An 18,265-nucleotide genomic window follows, 5' to 3' on the forward strand; every position below is an offset into this window, starting at 1 on the left:
ATGTCTTTATGTTCCACGAGGGCAAATGTTTTTGACTGTTTTGTTCATTGCCCTATCCCGTGTGCCTAGGATAGTGCCTGACACACATTAGATACTTACTAAGTATTTGTTGAATAAGTGATTATTTTGCAATGTTAATCTATTTTCTGAAACTGAAATGTAAGTTACCCTATCATAAAATGTCATTAGGAAATAAAATTAGCTGGATTTTTGTAAGTGGAGACATTTTGTTATGGATTGGAGGGCTGCTAATGTGCTTTGTTTAACCCTCCCCCTGTGTAATACCTTTTTATTCTATAAATGGTGTGCTTGATCATACACCTTATGGCCACTATGTCATTATCTCTTGACTCAATCACTGTAAAGAAAAAAAATGGAAAATTGGAAAATATTCAGTGTTATGGGTGTTTTTTAAGTTGCAGTATCATATATCTTGGAAAAAAATTAGCATTTTTATTCAAATTGCTTATAAATTATATATTTCAGTATAACCTACGTTAAGAGATTTCAAGCTGAGTAGTATTACACGTAAAACATCAAAAGCTCATGATAGTGTTTAACAAAATACAAGTTAAGAACTGGAGATAATCGCCTGTTTTTTTTTACTTGTTTCAGTAACATTGGAGGGAAAACTGAGAAAAGATGTTCAAGAGTAAACAAGGAGCCTGTCAGATAGAGTGATCCTAAAATTGTCACCAAACTGAAAGTGCATTTCCTTTTTTTACCTTTTTTTCTTAGCTGAATTCTGTGATTCCTTTTCTCACACATACACACATATATCTATATATATTCTTAATCATTCTTATCATATATTGTGCTGTTGGCCGTGTCTTCAGTGTAGAAAGTGGTAACAAGAAGATGACTGAGACCTGAGTCCTTAGCTACTAACCACGGCCGTAGAAGGTTAAACAGCTCATGGTAGAGAGATGTGACCAGAGGAGGCCAGGCAGATGTACTTCATGCGAGTGAGGCATGTGGAATTGCGAGGAGATTCCTTTGCATAAAAGAGGTAGAAATAGACCCAAAGTAGTGTTTGTGGCTTCCTCAGCTTTTTCTGTGTTGCAGTTTCGGCTATTGATAATGAACCTCCAAAGTGATAGATGTGTGCAGAAAATTCAACTAAAGGAAAAACAAAACAATGGGCCAGTTCTTTCCCCTTCAAGTTTAGACCATCTTGCCTAAAAAACTACCCCTGGCTCATTTCCTCTAAACCCGACTATGATTCCTTCTTGACCTTTCTGTGTTCAGGATCCTGTTCTGTGTGAGAGAGAGGCCAGAGTGAGTGGAAAATGAGAGGTTCCTAGGAAGAAAGATCCAATAAGGAAACATCACACTTGGAGAAGATTCCTTAACATCTTTGCTCTTTGCAACAAAAACCCTACTCCCTAGGATTGTGGCTCCATGCCGTTGTTTCTGCTCTGTTGGGCTGGGGTGGCCAGGGTAAGGAGTGTAGCCTGGGTTCATCCTAGAAGCTAGAATGTGACAGTCCTCTGTCTTTCCTTTCTTCCTATCCTTCATTGTAAGTGTGTCTGTCTCCTCTATAAACTTGTGGCACATAGTGAATCATTTTGGGTGAACCAAAGCAAAGTAGAATGAAAAAAACCATTCCTCATATAGCAAGTTGTTACTTTTTATGCTAGTAGAAAAAAAATGAGTGGCTTCAGAAGGTTGATTAATGGAATAATCGAATGTAGTAAGATAGAAAATAGAATTTAAAAATGTTGACGTTGGAAGGAACTTGCAAATAGTAAACTAGTCGAGTGGTTTGCCAGCTGAGATTTTGGAGACCCATGGTTGACATCAGGTGCCCTATAAGTCTCCTGGTTCTTGGTTTCCTCCTCAGCTTATCGTGAGCTCCGTCTTTGCTCCCAGTCTTGTCAGACTTGATGGCTTTCAGATACACTCTTAACAGATACCATCTTTGGGACCAGACACATGGGCTGTGACTCAAGAGAGACCTCCGTGCTTAAAAGTTGAATTTTTAACCTTTTGTACATCACATCCTGGTTGTGTTTAACAGTTCTTCTCTGGTGAAATTTAGGTTTTTTTCCTTCAGTCAAATAAGAATAAATTGTAGGATTTAACTCACAAGACCTTTGAAAGCAATGGGTAATGTTTTTATAGCAAGAGGCATAAAAAGTCGATGGTAGAGTGCCATATTGGAAGTAGTTCCAATATACCTGTACCTGAGGCCATATAAAAGTGGCATGCATGTACCTTGAGCTGGGGTATCCTTTCCCCACTCTTTATTTTAATAATTAAGACTTTTAAGATCTTGTTACTGATGTATTTGAAATAGATTTTTCTGATGAGAAGTGGAAAAGTTGTCCACTACTGAAACTACACTGAAGTACTTTTAAAATAAGTGTGTTTATTTCAGTCAAAAATAGTAAAGGCTTCTGATCTGTTAATGTAGCTTTTCAGTTGAACGTTATGCAAGCAGATTCTTAATGATTAACAAGGAGGGCTTGGAAGTCTCCTTTACGTTTAACACATGAAGAATATAACACTTTGGGAAAGTTTTGCTTGAGATCTTGAAGATTCATAACTTAACTCTGTAAAATGTTATTTAACCTTTTCACTTTGAGTGTCATCTTGTGTGTGTCATTATCTACAGAAAACTGCCCCTCACATATCTAGATTTTGGGTATAGCTGCGGATTCATTGTTAAGCATTTATTTGACACACTTGGAAGAAAAACACCACAATAGCAACACCTTTTGGGGGAATCATCTGTGTTTGCCTCTTTGTTCCAGTCTTGAGCCACCAATTCTGTCTTGGAAAAAGCCAGTCGTTGGAAAATTGTTTCAAAAATTAAGCAGAAATTTATCCATCTTTATTCTTCTTTTCTTTTTTATCTGTTCTTCCCTCCTTACTCCTAATCTTTTATTCATTATCTCTGTAGTTCAGTTCACTTGCTCAGGCATGTTTGAATCTTTGTGACCCTATGGACTGCAGCACACCAGGCCTCCCTATCCATCACCAACTCCTGGAGTTTACTCAAACTCATGTCCATTGAGTCGGTGATGCCATTCAACCATCTCATCCTCTGTGTTCCCTTCTTCTCCCACCTTCAATCTTTCCCAGCATCAGGGTCTTTGCATTAGGTGGTCAGAGTATTGGAGTTTCAACTTTAGCATCAGTCCTTCCAGTGTATATTCAGGACTGATTTCCTTTAGGATTGACTGGTTGGATCTCCTTGCTGTCCAAGGGACTCTCAAGAGTCTTCTCCAACACCACAGTTCAAAAGCATCAATTCTTCAGCACTTTATAGTCCAACTCTCAGGTCGACTACTACATGACTATAGTATACACGACTACTGGGAAAACCGTAGCTTTGACGAGACAGACCTTTGTTGGCAATGTCTCTGCTTTTTAATATACTGTCTAGGTTGCTCATAACTTTTCTTCCAAGGGGCAAGCATCTTTTAATTTCATGGCTGCAGTCACCATCTGCAGTAATTTTGGAGCCTCCAAAAATAAAGTCTGTCACTGTTTCCACTGTTTCCTCATCTATTTGCCATGAAGTGATGGGACCAGGTGCCATGATCATAGTTTTCTGAATGTTAAGTTTTAAGCCAACTTTTTCACTCTCCTCTTTCACTTTCATCATGAGACTCTTTAGTTCTTCACTTTCTGCCATAAGTGTGGTGTCATCTGCATATCTGAGGTTATTGATATTCCAGCTTATGCTTCATCCAGTCCAGCGTTTCTCATGATGTACTCTGCATGTAAGTTAAATAAGCAGGGTGACAATATACAGCCTTGATGTACTCCTTTTGCGATTTGAAACCAGTCTGTTGTTCCATGTCCAGTTCTAACTGTTGCTTCCCGACCTGCATACAGATTCTCAGGAGGCAGGTCAGGTGGTCTGGTATTCCCATCTCTTTCAGGATTTTCCAGTTTATTGTGATGCACACAGTCAAAGGCTTTGGCATAGTCAGTAAAGCAGAAATAGATGTTTTTCTGGAACTCTGTTGCTTTTTTGATGACACATGGATGTTGGCAATTTGATCTCTGATTTCTCTGCCTTTTCTAAATCCAGCTTAAACATCTGGAAGTTCATGGTTCATGTACTGTTGAAGCCTGGCTTAGAGACTTTTGAGCATTACTTTGCTAGCTCACATCTCATATGAGTGAGATGAGTGCAATTGTGCAGTAGTTTGAGCATTCTTTGGCATTGCCTTTCTTTGGGATTGGAATGAAAACTGACCTTTTCCAGTCCTGTGGCCACTGCTGAGTTTTTCAAATTTGCTGGCATGTTGAGTACAACACTTTCACAGCATCATTTTTTAGGATTTGAAATAGCTCAAGTGGAATTCCATTACTTCCACTAGCTTTGTTCGTAGTGATGCTAAGGCCCACTTGACTTTGCAATCCAGGATGTCTGGCTCTAGGTGAATGATCCCACATCGTGATTATCTGGGTCATGAAGATCTTTTTTATATAGTTCTTTTGTGTATTTTTGTCACCTGTTCTTATTATCTTCTGCTTCTGTTAGGTCCATACCATTTCTGTCCTTTATTGTCCCTATATTAGCATGAAAAGTTCCCTTGGTATCTCTAATTTTCTTGAAGAGATTTTTGGTCTTTTCCATTCTATTGTTTTCCTCTATTTCTTTGTATTGATCACTGAGGAAAGCTTTCTTATCTCTCCTTGCTATTCTTTGAAACTCTGCATTCAAATGGGTATGTCTTTCTTTTTCTCCTTTGCCTTTAGCTTCTCTTCTTTTCTCAGCTATTTGTAAGGCCTCATCAGATAACCATTTTGTCTTCTTGTGTTTTCTTTTCTTGGGGATGGTCTTGATCACTGCCTCCTGTACAATGTCATGAACCTCCATCCATAGTTCTCAGGTACTCTATCAGATCTAATCCCTTGAATCTATTTGTTACTTCCACTGTATAATCGAAAGGGATTTGATTTAAGTCATACCTGAATGGTCTAGTGGTTTTCCCTACTTTTCTCTGTAGTGGATTATGTTAAAACTCTTGTTACCTTAGGCTTTTTGTCTTCCTGTCTTACTAAAATTTTACCTTTCTCCTGAAGCTACACTTGAATTCCTGATTTCAGTTTTGATTTCCCTCAGAGAATCTCCTGTTCCTTTTCCTGTTGGCTCAGAGAATTGAAATAAGAACATATATCCTCTGAGGAGAGGGATAGAGGTCTCTAGGAAGCCAAAAATTATGCACTGGGTGGGACTGCTGGGGACACACTGGACACGGGATGAGGCCTTCAGGTGTTTGCCCACAGCTTCTGCCCATCCGTGCTTCGCCACCTCCAGACACAAACTGCACATACTACTCCTCTTCTCTTAGTGTGTTCAAATTTTGCCCTTTTTAAAACTTGGTAACACTCCAACTCAGATTTTTCTCTATAAAACCTTCTGTTAGGTAATTCTTCTCACATCGATACTTCTTTTTTGGAGATTCTGTATTATTTGTAGAAATTACTTTTTGTTTTAAGCAGGGTGTCTTAGTTATTCTAAAATAAGTTCCTTGAAAGCAGAGAAATCATTTTATAGACCTTTGTCTTCCCTTATATTTCTTATTCTTTTACTCTTGTGCCTAGAGGTCTGGTGGTTGGTGGTTTAAATGAGCGATATACCACAGGTGTCATTTTAGAATGTGTCTCCCACTATTGCAGCAAGTTATCTATTCCTGGGAGATTTCTTCCTAACAGACGTGATACGCTCTATGAACTAAAGATACAAAGATACTTCGTGAACTCTAGTATTGTTTAAAGAGTCTTTACTGGGTACTGGAAAGCACCGAGATTTGTAATGAGCATTATATATGATATGCATGATGTTATATATCAAGGTTCAAGGAGGTGCTGCTGCTGCTAAGTCGCTTCAGTCGTGTCTGACTCTGTGCGACCCCATAGACGGCAGCCTACCAGGCTCCCCCCTCCCCGGGATTCTCCAGGCAAGAACACTGGAGTGAGTTGCCATTTCCTTCTCCAATGCATGAAAGTGAAAAGTCAAAGTAAAGTCACTCAGTTGTGTCCGACTCCTAGCGACCCCATGGACTGCAGCCTACCAGGCTCCTCCGTCCATGGGATTTTCCAGGCAAGAGTACTGCAGTACTCTTTTCCAGTGCAAGGAGGTACTGCATATACCAAAAAAGCATAGGGCAAAGACAGGAGCACTGTAGAAGCAGTATTAAGGTATAATGACTGGCCTGATGGTTGGTGCTAGTTGTGGTCTCCGAAGTTTGGAGACCAGAGAAGACCTCTCTGGTCCTAGAGGAACTGCTCTTACTCTTGGTATTGCCTGCGTTTCTTAGTCCAGGCCGGTGGGAAAGTATTTGAGCTTGGCCATGCATAACCTTTGTCACCTAAATGAAATATTTCTTCTGTTCTTGAGTGTTTCTTTCTGGCAGGAAAAAAAAAAAAGACTTTTCCTGCTGTTTCTCCATGTGCCTAATACCTATTTCACTCAGCTCTTAGTGATGACTTTTTCCCTTTGTGGCATCAGAAAATACCCACATTAATTGAATTATTGTTGGAATCAGCCACCAAAGTTTCATTCCAGTTCCCAAGTAAAACTTTGGAGAGAATGATGAGCACTGCTATTCATGATTCAGGACCTCTAACTACACACTTATGTGCCAGATGATAGTGTGCCTAGGTGTGTTTTAAAGTTTCACGTGGAATTGCAGCTATGAACGGCGCAGCGTTGCTTTGTTTTCTTTGTCCTGAGTTCGCGGTGTGTGCTCTCTCTCTAGCTCTCCTTCACCACACTCACAGTTAGCCTTGTGTTTTGCTCCTTGTCTGGAACCATTGGGTTGCCCTATAACTTCCCTCAAAGTAGTTTTTAGAAACATGATAACTATCCCATAAATATTTTTTTTACCAAATTATTTTAGTTGTGAAATAGTTTAATTTTAATTATAATGTAGATTTCACCTATGAAAATTGTTTTGTTTGGCAATTTTTCTTGTTTTTTTTGTTTGTTTGTTTTCCTCAAATTAGACGGCAGTATTTATACTCTGCATAGTATATTCATTGTTTTACTTTTAGTATAAAAGCATTTTCCTCTAAGGAAAACTACCTTGAAGAAATACTGAGTTCTCTTTTAGCTTAATACAAAGGTAGTACAGAACTACATATTAGTTGGGACATTCCATAGAGACTCTGGTTTTTTTAAAGTGAAAATTACTCATGCAAATCCTGTTTACCAAAGAAATAGAACCATTTGATGATTCTACAGGTCAAAAATGTATCAAATTTTATGTATGGAATTGCCCACTATGTTTCAATTTGTACATTGTTTATTTCATATTATTTTTTGGATAGATTTCAAGATTTATAGAGAAGATACTGCAATTTAAATGGAACACCTTACATACCAAAACCTTAAACAAATTAAAATTGGAAAGCTGTTTCAAATATTGTAGCTATTCCATGTATAGAATAAAATTCTGTCTTACCCTTTTCTGTCCTTGCTCCTTTTCCTTCCTATTTCTAGCAAATTGATGTAGTTTAGTGTTTGGCTCACCTACTTCTCCTTCATCACTTAAAGTGACCTTGGGTTTTATGTTGTTTAAGGTTGAGCTTAAAGGACTTTGGTTACTACTTTTAAAAATCTCCTGGTATCATGAATTAAGATATACGGTTTTTAAAGCTATTGGTTTTTTGTCATACTACTCCTAAAAATTTGCCCCAATGTGGATTATTTTTTAAAAACTTCTTCTGGCACTTTAAAGATATGATCAGTATACCCTCTGCTTATTAATGAGGGGGAGAACACAGATAAGTTAATTTTTATTCTTCCTTGATAACCAGTTTGTTTTGTATTTGTTGTTTAAAAGTAATAACAAAGGAGTACAGAAAAATGCATAGCCTTAAAAATATTGCTATTTCAAAGGTATCATTTGTCATTAAAGATTGTTTTAACATCACACACAACTTGTTCACTGGGCTATTCATTTGAAGAGTTTGTTTCTTAATATATTTTTTCTTGCCTATTCAGATAACAAGCAGTATTTTAGGATTTTAAAATATTCCATTTAAGACAGAGTTAATTTTGACAGCCTCAATATTCTGTATGTAATTATGATGTTTTCTTAAATTTTGTATTTTAAAATTATAAATGTATTCTGATTTCAAAAGTATAATGTCTTACAGTTTCAGTTTATAAGTATAATTTGAATACTCTGGACATACTTAGAGTGGAAAAGTTAAGATCCTCTTTTGAAGTGTTTGGCAGTCCAGAATATTAGGAGCTTTAAAATAGGGTCAGGCATGAACACACATGGTGAACATTATTAACTCTAACCCATTGGTAATCTCAAACAACTTGAGATTGCATTTGAACTGTATTCATGGGTGACTTCTCTTAATGCCTTAAGATACCCAGATTTCTAGGGCTTTCTGTGTAAGTGCTCACTTCTTCCGTTGGTGGCATCCTCTTCTGGTAGCAATCCACACTTGTTCCCAGGTCACCCAACTTTCCCACACTTGGGTTTTCAACCAGGGATAGAATAGTGAGGAACACAGCTTAGCTCTTAGGATTGTGTTGCATCTTTCTCATGCCTAAATTAATCTTCATTTTGGGCCTGAATGGGTTTAATTCCTTCCCATTGGAACTAGGACATTGCCAGTGGCCACTGGACCACTCACAGTTGAATGGTATACCTCAGCCTTTCTGGTTCAGATGTTTAGGAACATGCCTTAACTTCTGGCAGTTCTCAGGTAGGTGATTCCTTCATAAGAGAACATTAATGAAATCTGAATTGTAAGGCTGATCCACAATTTATAAAAAGGAAATTTTCTCTGTATGATTTAATTTTATATAATATTCTCTACTTACAGAGGATCAAAACTAAAGTTGCATAATTTTGGGGGAAAACATGTATTTTGTTTTCTTATGATAAGCTTGCTATTTAAAAAACAAGGAATTGCTTAAAGGCATTGTCGTTTCTGATTGAGTTACTCTTATTATTAAAACTGAAATTTTTATAGTTAACCTATTTAATTTCAATTGAATATAGTATCAAACAGTCTAACCAGTGATCTGTTGGTGTGATGAGCTAATGGCAAATATAGTCTTTGCATACACGTTTATAATCATCTGAAAATCTCATGTTAGGAGGAGTCCTTTGAGTACAACTGTAGAATGATAGTAGAGTAGAAATTGCATATGAAATGCATGGCCTCTAATTTTTTTTTCCTATTTAAACCTTCCCCTCCTTTGTTAAATAGCATAATGTTATTTCCCGAAAGTGGAACTTTGTTTCACTGCATTCAAATTAAATTGAGTTTTCCTCAAAATTTTTTTAGGTGAGTACCCAGAATATGAAGATGGGTGGGCTGCCGCGTACAACACCTCCAACACAGAAGCCCCCCAGCCCCCCTATGTCAGGCAAAGGGACACTTGGGTGAGTATGTAACTAAGTAGTAATCACAAACCGTTTCATGTACTGTGTGAAAACTAAACACTATATATATGTTTAAACTATTTTTAAATATTTGAAAAGAGAATATTTTCTTCCTAAGATTATCCATTGTGTGTGTAACTTTCCCAAAAGGAAAACATCTTTTATACTTTAAATTATACCTGGGAAACATGTCTCTACTTTAAAAATATTCTGTTTAGAAATTATTTTTCTAATAAATTTTAAATTTGAGGTAAAATCCTAGCCTAAGTTCATGGCTTATTATAAATTGCACTCTAATTCCTATTTTCAGAAACTTTTTAGTCTTTTCTGTTATAGTTGAGTCTTCTTATTCTGACTAGTCTTCTGAAGAAAATACTGTACAGATGATAGAATTCTGTATATCTTGTTTTTTTATAAGAAATTATGAGCTTTCATTCAGTCTACAGACTGGGGCTCCAGATTTGACATAAATGGTCAATTAACAGAAAAGCTTAACCTTGTTTCTTTTATAGCATCTTAATACAGAAACTTGGTTTATCATGATCAAGGTTTGTGATCAGTTGGGCATAATATTGCTCAGAAGTTGGGTGACTAAAATTGTGGTCCTGCTCTGCTCCTGATGTGTGGTCTTGCATAGTAAGCCTCTTAGCAATTCAGTTTTTTCATCTGTAAAAGGGGGTAATATTTGTCCTCTGTCAACTTTTCAGGGTCATTGTACCATGAATTGGATTTTTAAAAAAATATGTAAGACAAAGACAAAATGCCTTTATTACCATTGGCTTTGTGATATATGCTTAAAAGTTTTTCATTGGAAATCTTGTTTTTTGGCCCCCTCACCAAAAAGCAAACAAGAAAACCAGACCAAAAGACCCAGCAACCTAATCAGTCAAAGAAAGATAATGTGGAAGGAGGAATTAAAGTTAGGGCAGTGGAAAACAAAAGGATAAAATCAGATTTCTGGCCAGAAATAGGGTGATTTTATTTGGGGAGGACAAAAAAAATTCTGCTTAGGTTAGAAAGGAAAGCTCTACTAGCTTAGATAAGATTTAAGCTTCAGAGTAGAATATAGATGTCATGGTATGTCGTAATTGTACAGGGTAAGAATAGAGATCAGGTCAAGAGGGAGTATTTGTTTTATTTTCCTGCAAAATGTCTATATTTCTGTTACATATAGTTTCTAACGGATTTTATTAGGTTTTGAATCAAGAATGTTAGCAAGATAATCCTAGTAAAATAAAAATTTCCATTGCTCCCAAATTTTAAAGATTTACTTACACACTAGTATTTGTTTTCCCTGTGTATCAGCAAGGGCTCTGCAGGATTCCTGAAGGCCAGAGCGGCCGAGCACCACTAGCTATTTGATGGTCACAGCCTGGCTTCTTCAGTCTTGGCTCAGCCACCATATTTTGTCCTCTCTCCCTAGTTTTTTACCTTATTTTTATCATTGTCTTCACTGTATGGCCTTCCCTGGTGGCTCAGCTGGTAAAGAATCTGCCTACAATGAGGGAGACCTGGGTTCATTCCCCTGCGTTGCGAAGATCCCCTGGAGAAGGGAAAGGCTACCCACTCCAAGTATTCTGGCCTGGAGAATTCCGTGGTCTATATATAGTCCATGGGGTTGCAAAGAGTCAGACACAACTGAGCAACTTTCACTTCACTGTGTAGTTTTTAGTCAGCAAGGTTTTTGTTCTGTTTTCTTGGATGACACAGAGCACTTTTATTGTCTGGGTAAAATTTGTTTGGAAATCCATCAGTTTCCTATTTTATGGTGTTTTATATGTACATCATAATTTCAGAGATGCCTTAACTTCTTTATAGCTTCTTTATAACTTCTTTAAATTCAAGGCCCTGACATTCCTTTTTTTTTTTTTTGACCCAATATCTTATCTAGTGCCCCTTATTTATTTTTAATACCATGTATATTTGTTTATGCAAGAGGATTTTGAGAGTAGTAGAGTTGACAGGGTCATTGCAAAGTAACCTCATCCAGAATCAATGAGCTGAAACTGGAGTGGATGAGAGAGAATAATATTTAAAGGAACCTTGGGAGCTTTTGAGGAAGTGAATTATTGAGAAATATAGAAGGTCAGGTGAGCATCATCATTTTAGGGGAAAAAAGCTCTTTAATTTTCATATCTTGAGATCCAGTTAAAGATCAGAATCTCATCTATATAATATCAATTTCATGTCAGCTGAGTATTAATCATTGCCATCGTGATGGAAACTTAAAGATGAGAATTAACTTAATAATTCCTAGTGTGCCAGTGTGCATCCTATTTCCTATATTTCCTTTCTTGATCTTGTCATTCTTTTAAGAAGAGTGTTTGAGTAAAAGAGAAGTATGCTAATGAAATACAGTCTGTTCTATACTTCAAAGTAAATAAGACAGAAAGACTTAGGTTATCTGTTTTTTTTCTTCTCTCCCTTTTAAATGTTGAACTCTGAGGAGGGTAAGAGGTAAGAGCGATCATGGTGAAAGGTTAAGGAGGATGTGAAGTGAGAATGGAAGGAGAGGAGATTAAATTATGTATTTCTGTGTGTGGATGTAGTTTTATTTCTATGTACTTATTGCATAGAAAGAGAAATGAATTGTTAATGGTTGCTGTTGATCATCAGTGTGGGGGTTGTAGAGCCAGACTCTGTAGATTTATTTACCCTATCTTTGATCATTTTTGGTTAGGGAGAGAGGGGTGAGGAAGATAGATAGTGCATTTGTGAAGTGCAGTTGGAAGACTTTAATTTGAACTCATCTAAGAAGAGAGTCTGGGAAACATTGGCTTACCTGGGGGAGAAACTTCATGCTCTCAGAATGAATGAACAAAATTAGTTTAGGGAAATGAGATCAAAGACTGAAAAAAAATAACAATACGAATCGAAGCCCTGATGCTGGAGAAGTGATACTTAAGGGAAGATGGAAATTGGTAGCCGGGTTTTATTAAAACACATTTTACTACCTCTGAGTACAAATTGTATTTCACTACTGGCAGCTCTGAATTTATTGTGCCGAGACTTGCTAATCACACGATACATACGCTCTTCTTTTTGTAGGCGGCACTCCCCCTATCGCACACTGGAGCCAGTGCGTCCTCCAGTGGTACCAAATGATTACGTACCTAGCCCAACCCGTAATATGGCTCCCTCGCAGCAGAGCCCTGTGAGGACAGCTTCTGTGAATCAAAGAAATCGAACTTACAGGTATTTTCTCTACCTCAGTGCAAAATGGGATGGTCATAGCACCATTATTTGTTCAGATAACTTCAGCTAAATCTCTCTCATTTTCCAAGCACTAAGTTCTTTTCCTCACACTACTCCCCCAAACCTCATCTGATTCCACCTCTCTCTCCTCATGTTCTGATGCAACTTTGAGCAGCCAGGAAGTTGAAAAAGGACAGACATCTCAAAGTGCAGACTTTCCTGCAAGACTGATAGTTACAGTTGACCTGAAAAAGAAAATCACTGACCAGATACGGGGAATTTCAAGTTGTTTTTTGGTGGTACTTTACAGATGAAAAACCATATGCAAAAACATTGATATGGCATAATATGTCACGACATCATTACAAGTGAAACTGGGCAAGTAATTTGTTTAGGAAAACTGTTCTTATTATAAAGCTATTTCTTCAGACAGCCATTAAACTGGAATAAAAGAAAGTAACATTACTTTCATGTGTTGAGCCCCATCATTTATCCCTTATATTTATGGAGAAGTTTTGTTTTTCTCAATTTCTTTAATATATGCTTATTAAAAGGTGGCCAAAACAAGTTTCTTGAACTCAAGTTTTTTCCCTTCCTTTATAAAGAAATTCATCTCTGAAATGGAGGGCTTTTAATTACCATCTAGTAGCTGTATTCATTTCAGAACATTCTGGAGAATGCTGGTGATGTCTTCCTGTGCACAGATGCTCATGTTTCGGTGGCTCTTCTTTCTGTAGCAGCAGCGGGAGCAGTGGAGGAAGCCACCCGAGCAGCCGGAGCAGCAGTCGGGAGAACAGCGGAAGTGGGAGCGTGGGGGTCCCCATTGCCGTCCCTACTCCCTCTCCTCCCAGCGTCTTTCCAGGTAAGACATGAATCGTGCTTCGTCTTCAGCTGTCCTTTCTGAGTTTGTCCTTTCAGATACTAATTTAATACACTGAGCTTTCTTCATAATCAGGATTTTTTCTCTTGAAGACTCTGTAAATGTTGAGAAATCTTTCGCATTCTGCTGTTTTTAACCAAATTATTTGTCAGTGTATGTTCACATACTTCTCTGTGGTTTGGTGTTATGTCTTCGGTGCTGTGTCTTGGTTGGCACTTAGAGGTTGCACCTTGGAACGAGTGACATGTTTAACTCCCGCTGGTGTTATAACAGTGGATGCCTTTGGACACAGTGCAGTCTCGGTGTAAGGAATCATTGGTAACAAAGGATCGGGCAGATATATAATTTCAACAGTTCAATCTAGTGGACTCTTGGAACTTGAGTTGCTGAAATGCACAGAAAAATGTACTTGTTTCATCTGAGGACACGGAACTTAGTTTTAAAAACCTGACACAGAAGATATAAAGATGGAAAATTACGTATTTAATTTACTTATAACAAAGAGATAATATCTTTTAAAAAATCATGAAAAAGAGGTTTGTATTTCTCTAAATTCGTTTTACCTGATTAGATATTTATGTCTGGAATGTTTGTTTCCTGATTTGTATGATTCAGAATGGAATACTGTTATTTTCTAGTGTGTCATGTTTAGCTTTGTATACTATTTACAGAATGTTATGTTAAAAACAACATAAAGGGGGCACTTTCTTCCAGTGTGCTGGCTATCAGGTAAAAAGGAATGCTTTTAATGAATTTAAAGATCTGGACATTATCCTTAGCATCTTGAATTACTTGCTGTAAACCTCATAATCCTTTAACATAAGCTTCATTTTTTTTTAACACTCTTCTGTTCTTTGGTATTGATCAGCACTGAGTATCTAACACTGAGTTCTCCGGTGCCTGTTCTAATCCTGCCTGATGGAACTGCCTCATTAACGCTGCCTCTCACTCCTCTTTCCCCTCAGCCCCCGCTGGCTCTGCTGGTACTCCACCCCTTCCTGCTACTTCCGCATCTGCCCCTACCCCTCTTGTTCCTGCAACTGTCCCTTCTTCCACTGCCCCAGATGCTGCCGCTGGGGGAGCCCAGACCCTTGCTGATGGCTTCACTTCTCCGACTCCCCCTGTTGTCTCTTCCACTCCCCCTACAGGTGAGTATTGGCCTATTCCTTGCAGGCCGATTCAGTCGTCTGGCTCTGGCTCCTCTTACTTGGAACTCTGGCTTCATGTTTTTCGTCTGTGCTTTGTATTAAAAAAAAAAAAATCTGCAGAATAATGTACTAACTAGAAAATGGCACGTGACTGAAGAGTAGAATTTCCTGAGGAAATCAGAGTAAAGTTTCTCGTTTTTCTAATGTGCTTGTGCTTAGTAGTTCAGTTGTGTCTGACTCTTTGGCGTGGACTGTAGCCCTGCCAGGTTCCTCTGTCCATGGGATTTCCCAGACGAGAATGCTGGAGCGGGTTGCCATTTCCTTCTCCAAGGGGATCTTCCTAAGCAGGGGTTGAACCCACATCCTCCTGCATTGGCAGGTGGATTCTTCACCACGGAAGCACTGGGGAAGCCTAGTTAATTAAGTACATTGTGCTACTACTGTATCTAGGTGTTGAACGTTTTAAATGTTTTAAAACACATTTTAAAAAACTCATTTTAATTCATCCATTTTGGATGGTATATTATGACTTAGTTTCTATACCAGCACGTTTTAAGAAAAGCATCCTGTACTGGGGGTATTTAAACCTGAGCTGTCCTTTTGATTTACATACAGCTCTGTTAGGCCACTATAGCTAGTTAAATGTAAAAGTCCTGTTATGCTCGTACATCAGTGGAGTAAGGAATACATCTTGAAATCCGCTGTAGGCCTAGAAAGGATGAATCATCTCCACCTAGAGTCAGCATTATAATTTAATAACAGGTGCTGGTTCCTAGTCTGCACTGAGTCATTATCTATTCTATGAGTGAACAATAAGTTTTTTTTGAACAAAAAGCATAATTAATGCCTTAATAACAATTTATATAGTTTCTTTAATGTACTATTTTTGAATCTCCAGATACTTCTCTTTATTAAGGTATAATTTATCTACAGTGAAATTCACCCTTTCTAGTGACTTCTTTGCGTTTTGACAAATGCATACAGCGATAGGAGCACAGCTCCAGTGAAGGCGCACAGCAGCCCTGTCGTCCCCAGATCCCTCCTGCCCGCTTCGCAGTCAGTGCTTCCGCTTCCCTCATTTCACTCTTTTGCCCCTGGTTTTTTTTTCCCCCCTCTAAAGTTTTGCCTTTGTAGTAATATCACAAATGGAAGCATACGTAATGTAATCTTTTGAGTCTGGCTTTTTGGCACAGTGCATTTGAGATTTATCCATTATTACATGTTTTGTTATTTTGTTCCTTTTTTATTACTGAGTAGTATTCTATTGAATGGATTTACCAGTTTGTTGGTTTGTTTACCCTTTTCCCAATTGAGGGACATTTGGATTATTTACAGTTTTGGGTGATTATGAATAAAATTGCCAAATATATTCGCACACAGACTTTTGTGTGAGCACAGGCTTTCATTTCATTTGGGTAAATAACTTAGGGAGTAGGATTACTGGGTTGTATGGTAAATGAATGCTTAACTTTATAAAAAATTGGATAGCTGTTTTCCGAAGTGACTGTATAGTTTTGCACGTCCACCAGCAGGGTGTAAGACTGCCAGTCACTCTGCATACTTGTCAGTGCAGGGTACTGCCATAATGGCCTCCCTGGTGGCTCAGATGGTAAGGAATCTGCCTGTAGTGCAGGAGCCCTGGGTTCAGTCCCTGGGTCAGGAAGATCCCCTGGAGAAGGGAATGGCCACTTACTCCAGTATTCTTGCCTAGAGAATTCCATGGACAGAGGAGCCTGGTGGGCTGTGTGATTGTCATTACATATATATATATATATATATATATATATATATATATATATAATTTTTATTCAGCCATCCTAATAGGTGTCTAATAGTTTATTGTGTGGTTTTGATCGACATTTCCCCAGTGAATGATGATGTAGAACATCTTTTCATGTGCTCAATTTGCCATCTGTTATCTTTTTTGGCAAAATGTCTGTTCAAATGTTTTTGCCCCCCCCACCTTTGTAATTGGTTTGTTTGTTTTCTCATTAAATTCGTATATATTCTGAATATGTCTGATTAATTTTGTGATTCGAAGAATTTTTTTCCATTCTGTGTCATACCTTTTCATTAATGGTGTCTTTTAAAGAGCAGACGGTCTTTATTTTGATGGAGTCCAGCTCATTGCTGTTTTCCCTTTCGTGCATCATGCTTTTTGATGTTGTGTTTACAGACTCTCTACGTAAGGTCAAAAAGAGCTTTGTCTTATTTTCTTCTAGAAGTTTTTAGTTTTAGGTTTTTTAGTTAGGGCTGTGGTAATTAAACTATAGTTTTGTTTTTCAACTCAAAGCAGAATAAATGCCCTTGTTAATGGTTTGAATAGAATCTTTATTATGTAATATCTTTGGATCACTGAGGGCTTATAACATGGGAAATTTTAGGATCTAACTATATAAAATTCATAATGGTGTTTTCAGAGTTTTTAACTCAGTGATTCTAGGTTTAAGATGTTGCAGATTGACTCCTAAAATGCCAGTATTGTGTATCTGGTGATTCAAGTGACAGAATATACCTTCTTATAGTTGTTTATTAGTTTACATGCTTTTACATTTTTACCATGGCTATGTAAACTTGACAGTGGATTATGTTTAAGCTTGACTACTCAAGATTTTTATACAACAGAATTGAGTTTTAGGCTTTGATACGGTCATATATATGAAGAGTAAATGCTGTAGCAGCTCTTGAGTGCTTTTATAACATTCTTTATATGAGTATCCATATGAATCCAAGTTTGGTCGATTTTATAGCTCCTGTAGATCAGTTTTAGGCATGTAAAACCATTTGACAGTCATGCAAAAGATGAATTGTCGGCCTTTTCTCTTATCGCCTCTTCCCCTCCCTTCCTCCCTCATGTCGTCTTTCCTTTCCCCTCCCTTCCACCTTTCATTCCCCCTCCTTTCTCTTGCCTCCTCCTCTCTCCCTCATTCTTCTCTCTCCTCCCCTCCCTTCCTCTCTTCTCTTGCCCTGCTCTCTCATGGGCGCTCCATGAGAGAGTACTTGATCTGTCTGTACAGTAGGCCCTTAACTAATGATTTTAAGTTGGAGTGGAATCAAGATAAAATTTAAGCACTTGATTGCATTAGACGGTTGGATGGATTAGGAAGAGTGTCTTCCGTTTGCATTAGTTGTTGAAGTACTCTGAGCAAAATGTAGTGAAATTGCTGATAGTTCCAGGATGATACTAAAATTAGATATATTTGATACAATTTTTGTATCTTAGCTTTTTTTCATAACTGTAACTTTTCTAAACTCTGAGACAAAATAACTTCAGAGAAGGATATTTTTGATTGAAAAATGTGATTCAGAATTATGTCACTTGACCTTTTGCTGAAATATTTTATGATTTCCTTTAAATAAATTGGTTTGCTACTTTATTTTTTTATTTTGCATTTTATTTTATTTTATTTTTTTAATTTTAAAATCTTTAATTCTTAAATGCTACTTTAAATTTACTATTATTATTATTATTTTGGAATAAGATTGTGTGTCAAACATTTTTTCTTTTGCTTTCCTAGATGTTATTCTTACTTTTTTGAGCTTAGCTTTTGGTGTTTAATTGCTGGTGTTTGCAGAGGAAGTGAGCCATAAATTTTAATTGTGATGATTGTGAAACCCTGTCAGATTACTAATTTAATAAACTCACAATATTAATTAGTAAT

At 37.5% G+C, this 18,265-nt stretch overlaps 1 protein-coding gene across 19 annotated transcripts in view; it reads left to right on the forward strand.

The window, feature by feature from the left end:
- The window catches only part of ABI2 (abl interactor 2), a 104,142-nt gene that overhangs the window by 60,314 nt on the left and 25,563 nt on the right, over window positions 1-18,265 (forward strand). For 6 of the 19 annotated variants that reach the window (XM_042244983.2, XM_042244985.2, XM_004004845.6 and 3 more), the window contains 3 exons: window positions 9,283-9,380; window positions 12,429-12,575; window positions 13,313-13,437. In XM_042244983.2, the coding sequence (XP_042100917.1) occupies window positions 9,283-9,380; window positions 12,429-12,575; window positions 13,313-13,437 (370 nt within the window). Of the gene's footprint in view, window positions 1-9,282; window positions 9,381-12,428; window positions 12,576-13,312; window positions 13,438-14,420; window positions 14,604-18,265 lie in introns of all 19 variants that reach the window. The other 13 variants (XM_012143218.5, XM_042244989.2, XM_012143238.5 and 10 more) reach the window with 3 other exon arrangements.

Source organism: Ovis aries, chromosome 2 (assembly GCF_016772045.2).
Source record: "Ovis aries strain OAR_USU_Benz2616 breed Rambouillet chromosome 2, ARS-UI_Ramb_v3.0, whole genome shotgun sequence".
Lineage (NCBI taxonomy): Eukaryota > Metazoa > Chordata > Mammalia > Artiodactyla > Bovidae > Ovis > Ovis aries.